Consider the following 12,701-nt stretch of genomic DNA (forward strand, 5'->3'; position numbering starts at 1 on the left):
ATAGTTCAAGGCGGAGGGGAGCGAAAGCACCGCCGTGTTGAATCGAGCCCGTCTTACCCATGGCCTGGCATCCGGAAATCCTACTGATTCGTGGCGCCGGGCAAAAGCGTTCTGAGAGGGTGCGAGTAGTGTCGGTGAAAGCATGACAAGAGTGTCCATTCCTGCGATACCACGATCAGAAGCTTGTCAGTGCTACACTGTACCACAGTAGGCTGTCGTGAAGCTACGAAGGAGAACATGTCCCGCCTCGGCCTCCGCTGTAACTCGAATTCGTTCTCGAGCGGTATATGGAAAGACTGTGTTCGGTGTGTCTACGCCTGAGCCTCGGAGATTGGCAGCCCACGATGCCGTTGTGACCTTCATGCCTGAGGCATCAAGCAACCACAGGAACTTCGCCCGACACGTCTGATCCGATGGTCTCAGGAGCTGCTCCCCCCGTCGTGGTCGGTCGGGATGAAGGCTGACCTCGGCATCGGAAATCTCCCTTGGGCGCAAGACACGAATATTGGCCGGAACACAGGGTGCTCTACGACTGTCTGTCGGTTTCCATGGTGTGAGACCGACGCACTCCTCACCGCAATGTTCTGACCTCCCTCGGAAGGACTATGGCGATGGTGTAGCACACAGGGAGACTCCAGAGATCTGACGAAGATTGCGCAACCGCTGACCGACGTCGCCCCAGACATTCGATCGTCCATTCTGGCATTTGCCTCTGCCGCCTCTCTTGCCACCAATTACGAGGCCTGTTACAATATTACGATCTTGATGAAGAGATCTACGAATCATAGGGAAGTCATGTCTTTGGCATGTGGAAATGAGTCGTCATATTCGCGGGTAAGCCGAACAGCTGGGTGAGTGGTGCGCCGGCGTATTCAATGCAGGGCCCTTCCCTGTCGTCGTCGCCACACTGCTGTTAATGCATTTCGGGGTGTCGATTCCGAGAGCGACGAGGAGGCAAACACGGGACCGTTGGCTGTCAGCACGCCGTCATAATACCAGCTTGACAGACGAATAACACACTCGATACGAAAGGGAAAAGATACGTGTAACTCAGCAATATTCTAGACGCCCGGTCAATCAATAAGGCAGAGTTTGCGTGGGCGCCTCAGCTGGGCGGACACTCTCCGGTCGGGGGACGAAAGTCGCACGTTTGCCTCATGCAGATCCTGGGCAGATATTGTTCTGGAAGCAACTGGCTTTGAGATGGCCTCCGCACCACGTTGGAGTACTGTACTCAGTCCTGGGTATCTGCTGGACACGGCCTCGCGGATCGTTGCATGAAGCTTGGAGATTGGCCTTTCGCTCTCCTCGCTCCTCGCCGATTCCTGAGCCATGTCGAGGCGGGGCCAAGCTTGACAATATTCAACATGGGGACTGGACCCTACTATCGATTCGATCACCTCGACCGTACGGGAGATGTAGTTCGGAGTACCCTGGAGAAGTGGGATCCTCATTGCCCCGAGACACAGTCGCGACCCGGGTCTGTGCCATTCCCCAATCCGACCTCGTGCGACACGGTACACAGGACAAAGTACAAAGTACCTAGACTCGACCAGCCAGTGTCACGTCGAGCATTTGGAGGTCATGCACCCCACAGTGCGAGAGTGTGCGCATCAAGGCCTAGACTCCAACGGCACTCCAGACTCGGCATGTACACAGTACGAGTGACCAGAATGCCTAGGTACCCAGAGTTAAGATTCACTACGAACAGACACCACGAGTACTGTGTACACCACAGTACTTGGACCAGGGGCACAGGTTCCTTGCCGCCTGATCAGTGATCATTTCCAGAACCCCCAGACTCGCCCTCATTTTCTGGCTGTCTAGACTCTCGACTCGCCGTCATATTCTGGCTGTCTAGACTCTCGACGCGCGACTCTAGACCCCAACGTCCTCAGGCCTCCCGGGGACGTTCCAAGGCGGGACTTTCCACATTGTGGTCACTTGTGGTCCAATGCCGGTCCTCCACTATTTTCCACGTTTCTCTTCGCGTCCACCTGACCATTTGCCAGACGGTGATCGTGTCCCGTGAGGTTGCTTCTCTGCACACGATACGTCCGACTGTGATCCATCGAGGCCCAATAGCCCCGGCCTCACGAGATCGCGCGCCCTGCACGCCCCCAGGTTTCCGGCAACCGGCCAGCCGACTCGTATCCCATCGGCGGTACACCCCGGCTAATGGGGGAATACTGGATCATGGGGAATCCTCGGGACGGTATTCGTACTCTGTACCTCTGGCGCCTAGATACCTCGTAAGGAGTGTGCTGTGAGGCGAGGTACCGTGGTCCCTCGCTAGGCGACTCGCCTACACATCCCAAACACACTGTGGTGTGATCTTTGTGTTCTCGCTTGGTCGGATCGTGACCCCTTTCTACGACATGCACTCTACAGAACGATGTCCCGCGGTGAAAGAGGAAAGGACTGTCGTAGTACTCCGTACTGTTCCCTTGGCACCTGTGTTTGGGCAAAGAGCCCACTTCCGGGTGTCTGGGGCCGTATCCGATCCCTCCTGCATGCGTCCATGATCAGAAGCCAGGTATGTATACAGGACACCGTATGTACCCCATCTTGTCTGCTGTAAGCCCTCCTTGCACTCCCATCTGATCCTTCGATCGAGCTGCTGCAGCTGCAGCATCAGCATCATTGATCAACACGGTTCCTGTACATCATGCGCCGCGTTCGCGTCGCTCAAACTCTTTGCAGTGTCACCAAGATCAAAGTCGGTCAGCAGGACGCTTGGTTGCAACCAGAGCCCTTTGTCCGTCCGCGACCGCGCTTGATTCATCTCCCCGGCTTTAGCTCTGCTTACTACGGAGTACACACACTAATGACCGCTGGGCATGCTTGGATCCGTGTCCTCCGTACGAGGTGTGCCTTCTAGTCATTTAGCCGGAGCCGCGGCCTTTGACCACCTTAACCAGCAACCGGATGAAGAAGTCGCCACCCTTGGCAACGTTGTGCCAGCCTGGTATCGAATGTGTACAGTACGTACTCCGTATTTGACGATGGGATCCAATTCACGATGCGAAAGGGGAAATAACTACAATGTAGAGAGGCCACATGGCCTCACGCACCCTGATGCAAACACACGAAGCCAAACACCTTGCCGTCCGGGTGTCCTTTTCATCATGCAATTCAGGACGAGTAGCTAGTACGGGGGGCAGGGTACTCGTACTCACTGTACATAGGTACAGTACACAAGATGGAGTACTCCGTACAGAACACTGTGTTGAGTGCCGTTGGTGTTTTGTGAATCTTGGCTTGAGCAAGCCAAAGCCAAAGCCCAAGCCCAAGCCCAAGCCAGGTCTTGTCCATCGCTTCCGCATAAACGTCAGGGCAGTCAATCAATGGCTTCAGCCACGGGAATTCACCCAGACTGGCGTGCTGGCGGCCGAATAGTTAATCAAGATTTAAGTTCAATGGCAATTCATTCCCAAAGGTTGTTTACGGGGTACGGTTTTTAAGGTTCCGGGTTCCTTTTTTTCTTCAGGTCACCGGGCAGCCCTAAGGAAGAACTCACCTACCAGCCTTTCACCTCCCACTCGCATCACCCGGACAGGAGGACAAAGGTACCTCGTACTCTTTTCTGTGTCCCGCGTCGCCGTGTCCCCCGTGTGCCCCGTGTGCCCCGTGTCCAGCGTTGCGGCTTGGGGAGTTACCGCTTTCAGTCCACCTCCGCGTTCGTGGGTGCTCTACGGGGTACGTGCTCTACCCAGGTATTGAGTGCTGTATTGTGCATCTACCATGTTACACAGTACTGTGTAAGTCTCTACCGGACACGGCGAAGTGATTGCTCCCCCCAGATGAAGGCCTTGGACGCATGCCTGCGACAACCTATGGTCGTGACTGCAGTACTATGTACTTGATGTATGCACTGTGGACTATGCACCGCGTACTGTACACAATATACGAGTTACGGTACGTACGGAGTACACACTCCGTATTGTATATACCTATGTACCTAGTACCTACTCTATACCCAACTCCTAATGTACCTAGGTACTGCGTGCTCCGTCGTTGTACCTACTGTAGTCTCACCTACTGTACTCTGTACTTATCCATGCCAGTCTGTCCTACGGCCTGCAGCCCGCAAATATATATTGGTGCGGTGTAAGGAGCGCTAGAGGGTGCCGACACCGCCCACGTTACCGTCGCCAATTTGGAATCTTCGTTCGGGAGAAAGAAGCCTCGGAGGGCGATGGACTGCTGGCTGAATGCTTTGCTGTTCGGTTAGCTAGTCACTGGAGCTAGCTTACATACTGTAGGCTGATGGCAAATTGGAAAATGTCGAGACACTCACATGAGCACACCACCATGCATCAGAGGTGGACAACTCATCAACGCCCGGTCAGCTGCGATCCCGTCCAATCATCGCCGCCGCCGTTACATGATATTATTTTGTGCGTGATCCGGGAACGAAAAGCAGCTCTTGCAGTGTCTCAGCAGTGAATTTCCCGGGATATTATTGGATGCTAATGGTAGTGGTACACACGTTCAACCGCAGTCTCATCTGCCCTCCCACGAAACTGCCGAAGTAGCCCGAGCTACCAGGTCTACCGCAGTATAGTACATGTCGACGAAATAGCAGAGCATTACCCGTTGATGGAACCACGGCTCGGTTCCAAGACACTCCTTGATGACCGTGAGGTCCAGTCGGATGTACGTAGTTCCCCTGCTAGCAGCAAAACGATCACTTTTGAGCCGCCCACCACATAATGTAGGTCCGAAATGCGCCTCTGTACATGGGATGGGGCATGGCCACACCATCCTTGCGTGGGTTCCACGCCCGCTCATCATGAAAGGAAAAGGTCGTAAAGCACATTAATAACATGATCCGCTCGGAACGCAGACGAGGATGCCAAAAGCAAAAAGAAATAGTTCAAGCGTGATAGTAGCCCCGTGTGCGTGAACTGCTACCATCCTTTGGTGTTGTATTCCCAAGTATTGTCCACAGTCCAGTTTTCGTCTCTTGATGTGTCGAGGACGGGGGCCGGACCACCTGTTGCCCGGCCGATGTCTGTGAGGTTGGCCATGGATTGAGCGTTTCTGCTTCGCTTGAGGAAAGCATTGGCAGTGTGGGACTTTTCTCGGCGCTCCAGTAGGAGGTTCCTCCGTAAGGACTCGGTCAGTTCTGTAGACAACATATGGATCCTGGTTGTTCTGGGTGAATGGGCCAATGATTTGGATGACCGAGGAGGCGGGACGGCGATGGGCGGTCGGTTGGATGTTTGCATCACCATGCCATCCTCGTCTTCAGGTGAGTTTGCCATCGACGGCCCTTGCGGGGGAGATGACTTCCTCGACCGATAGAGAGCGGGTTGGGAATAAGCGTGAGCAAGGCCGCCTTGGCCTTTATTGAGAGCCAAGGTCAACATGGAGCGCCGTGAAACCAGGTCAGGTCGACTCTCGACCCTCCGGAAAAGATGTGGCTCTTGAGACGGCTTCCCGTCGTCCGAGTTTGAATCTTCCCAGTCGTCGGCATCCTCCTCGTCTTCATCGATCGCTGACTCCATGACCTCGTCGGTATCATCCTCTTCGTCGCTGCTTTCGATGGCGCCCTCGTCGTTTTCGGCGTCCTCTTGGATTCGTCGCTGTGCAACAACGTCCCGGAATGAGGTTCGTTTTGGTTGAAGCTGACTCTTGCCTCCGGACAAGTTCTGTCTGCTCAAGCTTTGAGACAGGGAGCTTCGCTGCGGGGCGGTCTTGACGGAGAGCACTCGCTGCTCAAAGGAAGACTCATCGTCCTCGGACGATCCACCTAGAGTGAACATGGCTGTGGCTTTGAGGCCGGCCTTGGCTTGGGGAATGAGCTTTGTGGGAGCGACCGGCTTGAGACTTGAGCTGATCGTTCGGGAACGGCAAGAGGATGCAACTGGAGAGAACCCGTGGACGATAGAGCCGCTTCGGATGAGCCCGTCGGAGGAGACAGAGGTGTCGGAGCCGCGGTGCTCGCTCTGATGCTGAGTACTTATTGTCGCAGTGGTGGTGGTGGACAGGCATGATTCGGTGGAGTCTTGGAGGTTCTTCACCTGGATCGCATGATCTGCTTCGGGCGCTCGCTCTGACTTGGGTGGAGTCTGTTTCTCGGGTGAAAACGCCCTGGTGAAAGGAGGACTGGCCTCCAGGGATGGAGACAGAGGGCCTAGATCGGTCTTCTCTTGTATCGTAGCCACCATTTTCTCGAGTGTGACGGGGCTCAGGTGTCGCGACTTGGAGAGGGAGCTGGCGCAGTCGTGCTGCGAAGGTGATTTCGATCTGTGTCGGATCTTCACTGGTATGGACCTCAGTTCAGCCAAGCTGTCACTGGAAGACCATGAGCTCGAGAGTGAAGGCACTTGGCTGGCACGGGGTGGATTGTCGATGGGAGTGACGCATAACGACTCTCTGGACCAAACTCGCCAACTCAGATTCTCTAACCGTGGGCCTTCTTCTAATGTCTCTGAGCATTTGGAGAAGATGGACCACATCGCCATCAGACTGCAGGCGTTGGACGGATCGATGTAGTGCATCTTGCCCCTGTCCAGGGACAGTACCGGAGGCGCATTTAAGCGCGAAGGCATTTCGATGAAGCTGTTGACCGTGCAATCGCAGCGAAGTGAGCGGGAAGTGAGTCGGCGCCGAAATGTGTCGCAGTGAAGGATCAAGTAGGGTCGCAGACGGTGAAGGTGTGCTGTCTGCAAACGGATGGGAATTTGGTGGGATCGGGCTTGTGACGCAATACGAGGACCTCGGGCCGATCAATGGGGACGCCTTCAGACGGTGAGTTGACCCAGCGGACACGAAAATCGATATCGAGACAATCTCTCAACGTTCGTCGAAGAGTGTGCAGGTGAAGGTTGGGTGAGGAAGGGGTGCGTGTCCTGGCAGGAAAATGTGGTGGTGAGGTGTGTCAGAGCGCGGTTACTGAAGAGACGTGTGGGAGAAATGGTGATGGGGATTTGCGGATGGGGAAGGACGGTATAAGGACGACACGCCGGAGAGCCAGGTGCAACTTCGCCAGGGTTAAAAGGTGTGAGTTGCAGGAGCAGGGCACAAGGCACGAAAAGTGACCAGGGGGGTGGACAACAGGACCCGGCGCTCGGGTGGACAAGGTTTCGAGAGGGACCCCCAACTTTCACCTTTCGTTCACTTTTGCGACATCCGTGAACAGGACGAAGAAGCCAGCCAGGGACTAGGCGAGCACTTGCCAGTGGAGGTGCAGGGTTCGAGACACGAGGCAAAAAGTGGGAGAAGACCTGCGCGCCCTCCCGTCTTCTGAGAAGGGCAAGGGGCGACGTTTGCAGCGCCCATGGCCAAAACCAGCGCCCAGGACACGCTGGTTGTAATGACAGGACACGCTCGGTCCGCGCTCGGGGTGAATTATGGCTCCTTCTGGGAAATGGGGGTGGTTCTGTCTTGGGATTGGGACACAGTCCGCCAAAACCCCAAAGCCGCTGCTCCACAGGCCGGTCCTTGAAGCCCATCACAGCCCCGAGCAGTGTCCCCCGTCGCCCCAACTGACGCCCGTCCAGGCACCAAAGGGCTGGTGCCAGGCACCAATTGGGCGCTGGGATTTTTGTGTTCACGTAACCCCCCGAGCCCGTAGTAACTAGTGCTACTTTGGCGGCGGTATCTGTCCTCCCCAGTGATTCGTACCTCGTCCGTGCTGCAGCAGTGATAGCAAGCCGCTAGCCAGACGGTTACAGGTGGCACGGCGACGCAGCTTGCGGGCCTGGAAGGATTCTCGCCGGTCACATGCCAGTGATTGTTTCTGCCTCAGCCACACATCTGGCCCTCGAAGTCGCCGCCGAGTTCGAGAACTCGTCCACCGTGACAGTGCTGGATACTAGCGGCGACGTGATGGGCCAACACTAGAAGAGCCAGAATGCTACAGATTACAGCCAGACGCGGTCGAGGCAGCTGACTTGACTCGAGCGAATGGAATCATGGTGAATTAAGGGATACACGCCATTGTCATTGGGCCGGCCATGGTGAATTTTGAATTCTGCCGAAAAAGTCATCCCAGCCACGACACGACGACTATTACCTGAGCGAGGCCTTGAGTAAGCATGTCACACTCCAGCAGGGCCTGCGGCTCCCGGTTCCCCGTCGACACTAACGAAGCTCCCCAGGAGGCGCGTCAAGAGTGCACAACAAACCCTGTGAGTGGTTCGGAACCGAGTCACCTGGACAATTGTTCCATCGGCACGTGGAACTGGCCTCGAAAATCTTGCTTGACATGTGCTCATCCCTTCCTCTTGCGTCCGGCTGCTGGACCTGTGAGCGTGCACTGGTGCTTTGGGGCATCTTACTCGATACCGAGATTCGAGAGCTGGACTGCTGGATAACAGTGCATCCTGGCCTTTCATGGCGATGGGTGGTGCTGGAAAGTGTCCTTGAGCAGCCCGGGCCACAGCAACGGAGAGGTCCAGCTTCAGCAGAGTTCCTGGATCTTCAAGCTTCGTCTGCTCGGCGCTGATGCTCCGGTAGAACAGCCCCAGCAAACTTACAGTAGCTGTTATCCAAATGCCATTCGTATGGGGTTCTTGACTTCGTGCATCACATCCACCCCCTACACCCACCCCCTACACCCATACGGACTGTTGAAGCGGCCACCTCCAAGCCACGCGGTAATGATCGCATCCTGCTCGAGTTTCACACTGCTGGCGCACAGTTGGGTACGAGCGTCCCATGCTTCGTGGCTACACAGAGGCGTCCATTCAACAGCGCCCGCAAGCCTCTAACCATCGGGGCTTTTGCCTCTGTTGCGGTAAACAACCGACTGACCTGGTCATTCGTCGGCTCCGATTGCCTCAGAGACTTCGGCTGTGCGCGCACATCTCGCAATCCGTGTGCTCACCCGCTCGTAAAGACCAACATCAAGGTCGTTTCCCCAGTCTCTACCCCAGCCAGCTTGGTCACCCTAACACCTCGTAAGTCTCTGCACATTCAGCAAGTGATCAACTGGCCGAGACGAAGCTCGGCCTCGAAAAGGCAAAAGACCTTGCCGATTCCGCACCGGTTGACGCATAGCACTGACTTCGCAGAGTCTCCCACCTTGTCGGACCCTTAGCGACCGCCGGGCTCCTTCCCCATCTGACCAGGTGGGACAATCGGTCCCGCAAACCGTGACCCCGGGGTTCGGCACCCGAGCAACAAGTGCGGTTTCCAAGTCTTCGCTTCCTGATAGCTCGAGTCAACGGCTCCTGGAGAAAGGTGTTATGCCTGGTACGGCGCAGCGACCGTGGGCTTCACTAAATGAACGGACTCTCGGGCGGAAGACTGCTCAAAACTGCCGGACATCTGATAGAGCTACTGTGGTACTCCGGACTGGGTAGGCTGTCCCCAGTCCTGTGGTACCCGCGTTTCCTATCCCGAGTGGCTCTTCGGTGCGTCCCACATCGCGGGCAAAGTTGCCCGTCGCCCAGCGGTGATTAGCGGAGCGTCTCGGAGATGCACACCTCGAGCACACAATACAGAGTACCTCGTACCACCGCCCTCTGTCCGAGAGCTGCAGCCTTGCCATTCGTGCAACATGGCCGTATACGAGGGTCCAAAACTGCCAAACCGGTCGCTGTCCACTGCGCCAAGGGCGGTTTTAGTTCTTACACTCACTCCTTAGCCTTCATCTTAGATACTATGTACTCGTGGGTCCTGAGATAATGTCTCGGTGCTCTCGGATATGCACATCGCTCTGTCAATCTTCTGGGCTCGATTGACTTAACCTCACTCGAAACCACTCACTGTAAAGTGCAGCTTCGAAGTCCTCAAGGGCGAGTCTTGCAGGGAACCGATGAACACAGTACGACCCCGAATTTGATATATGACGCAGGCCAGAATTGCAAAGGTCCAATCATTCGCTGGCGACGACCCCGGACGCGTCTAACGCTTTACCACCTTGACTCCATGTTTTCAACAACACTCGTAGATATGGTGCTGGATCTGAATCTGTTACCAACAGCTTGCTCACATCCACGCTCCCTGACCGCATCGACGCCCATCTCCACAGCATGCAATGGACACAATAAGACAGTGTTCCTCCAAGCGTGTGCCGTGAGGCCGGCCCCAGCTGACACCTGCACCCCAAGGACGGGGCTCCCCTGCATCTGAATACGATCTGATCTCACATGTGACAATACGCCTGATGTGGACGCCCTGATGGATATCTGGCCAAAGCCCAAGTCGCATGTTCTTTCTTGCAGATTGGGCCTCCTGCCTGCGAGAACTAAATGCTCGCTAGGCTCTCCTATCCGAAACTCTCTCTCAACCTTTGCACACATGACGGAAGGTGTTTGTTCAACCGCACAGAACGCATAATCAGGACATCATACTCGTCCTGGACGTCGGCAAACAAGGCTCGTCGGCAACCATCAGTCCTAGTTGTCCCAGCATGCCCAGCCTAGAGCCCGTTGACCGACTCTGATTTCTCCGACATCGATGTGTCAAGCGATCGAGCGATGTGACGGGGTGGAAAAGACATCCATGCATTTTCCGGATATGCAAAGGACATGGGTCTCTCACTAGCGCTCGCTCGACCACGACGCGTACTGGGGTATATTGATAGCCCTTCCAGCATGCTAGATCTCCTTGGTGTCCAACGGTGTAGCCACTGATCCGCACACAGTGGGCGTGACCTTGTCTTGCGAGACTATACACGAGGGACATATTCGACTCGTCCATGCCGTGACACAGTAGATCCCCTTGGATCGCAACTAATGTCAGGTGCAAGCGTTGCGCCGTCTCTTTGGCCATGACTTGGATGCTGGATTGAGCTTGCCCTACCCCGGCAAGGGGGGGGGGTCTCGGGGCCATGATGCTCCCTGATGTCATCCCCCTTCCAGTCCTTGCATGCCGGGCCACACCCCCCTCCCCCCTTTCCACTAACCACGCACACGGTAGTTTAGTGACCGAAGATTCCAACATGGCATTCTCGCGCTCGGCACCTGTGACTCGCCTTCCTGAACGCGAGAATGTGGAGATGATGGACTTTCCCAAGCTTGTTGGGAAACCTCAACGGGTATTTGTTCCCGCTGCGTAGTGCAGAGACAGGGGAGGCACGGGGGTCATTCCCGCGCATTAGTTACAGCAGGCTTGCAAGCTACTGTACCCCGTATGTCTCGACATGGTCCCTATCTCGCATCTCCCATCATCCATCTCCCATCCTCCACCATTCTGGGCCAAGACTCAACGACCATCAGCACAAATGAGGCTACGACGGAATCCTACTGTGACTGTTCAGTGCCTGCCCACACCTCGCCATGCACATCGCATCCCTCCTCCCTTTCGATCCTGTCACTCTGTCGTCACGTTGGGGGCCTTCGTCTCCATGCTCCTCCATCCTGCTGACTTTGGGACCGCTGTGGGATCCATCTCCTTTCGCCATCCTGCACCTTCCCGTTTTGCATGGCCCAGGAGGCAGTCCCTATGCAGTCGGGATCTGAATCCAGCACATCGTTGGCTGTTTCGTGATACCGCATACCGGAGACCGCGTACAGTACGCTGTACTTTGCACAGAGTAACATGCAGCTTGCATTGTCCCGTGTCCGCATGCCTGCCGTCTGCCGTCTGCCGCCTTCCGTGTCCATGGGCGCTGCTGAGTTCAGCTAAGCATCCATCAGCATCGACTCAAGCCCACACGCGAAGAGATTTGAATGTACTACATGGAAGTAGCGTCTCTGCAAAAGGGACGACGCCATCAATCTGTCGCTCAGGACTTTCCCCCGCCTTATACGTCCTATTTAAGCCGTCCAACGCCTCTCTCCGGGGAGTTTGAGACAGCAATGGAAAGTCAGAATCGACGTTCGGGCCGCACAGGGACAAAATACAGACTCTATCCGAGTTCACCCACAGGTCGTCCGACAGACAAATTTCACACAGTACAGATCAGACCGTCTACGCAGCCGGACTCCTGCTGGTCGACGTGACGGTATGCGAGAAGGCGATGCGAGGTGAGGCGAGGCCGTGGCCGTTCGTCTTCACCAACTGCATAACTCATACTCATAACTCTACAACCGGACAAGTCTCCTCACTTGCTCATCCGGAATATCCCTCTGTTCCATCAAACCAATCCTGACGATCACGCCCGAAACGCGCTCGACTGGGCTAAGAGGGTTTCTTTCACTTTCTTTGGCGCTCGTGTACATTCGAGCAGTTGACTACATTCGGGCAAGGTGGGCAGCCAGGCTTTGAGTCATTGCTTTACAACTCTAGAGGAGAGGACCTTCATGCTTGCAAGACTTCTGGAGTAGTATAGGTCGCTGGGCAGACCAGACTTGCATTGACTTGACCTGAGTTGCCTTGGTCCGTTCTCTCCGCCGACTATCCGTGGTGCCAAAACCCCATGAACGCCTCTTGTCGCCAACATCTTCTGCTTCGACCTCGTGTGGAGAGTGCAAGACGGGACTGCCGTGATGCCTATAGAGTGATGCTCCCTCACGTGCCGGTTGGGCCTTCAGCCACATCATACCACCCCCGTGCTATGCTATGCTATGCAGAACGTCAAAGCTGACCTAACGGGGCGTACTCTTCCGCCAACCTAGCATTGGACATTGACATACTCGTAACCATGTCCTTGCAGCTTGCGTGTCCTTGTACGAGTAAGTAGGGTACCGTGAGCAGATCAGTCATGCACACTGTCGTACCGTGTCTTGCCTTGCCTTGTTTCGTGGTGCTACAATGAGGGAAGCTCGTTCGGTGATCAAGAGGCCAAAGTTCGCATACTA

At 55.5% G+C, this 12,701-nt stretch overlaps 1 protein-coding gene across 1 annotated transcript; it reads right to left on the minus strand.

Annotated features, from left to right (window-relative positions):
* Positions 1-4,913: 4,913 nt before the first annotated feature.
* Positions 4,914-6,560, minus strand: G647_00575 (uncharacterized protein; the record flags this gene model as incomplete). Its single annotated transcript, XM_008723978.1, has 1 exon — positions 4,914-6,560. One exon carries the CDS (start codon positions 6,558-6,560, stop codon positions 4,914-4,916), a length of 1,647 nt encoding a protein of 548 aa, XP_008722200.1.
* Positions 6,561-12,701: the final 6,141 nt, after the last annotated feature.

This window comes from Cladophialophora carrionii (genome assembly GCF_000365165.1).
Source record: "Cladophialophora carrionii CBS 160.54 unplaced genomic scaffold supercont1.1, whole genome shotgun sequence".
In the NCBI taxonomy this organism is placed as follows: domain Eukaryota; kingdom Fungi; phylum Ascomycota; class Eurotiomycetes; order Chaetothyriales; family Herpotrichiellaceae; genus Cladophialophora; species Cladophialophora carrionii.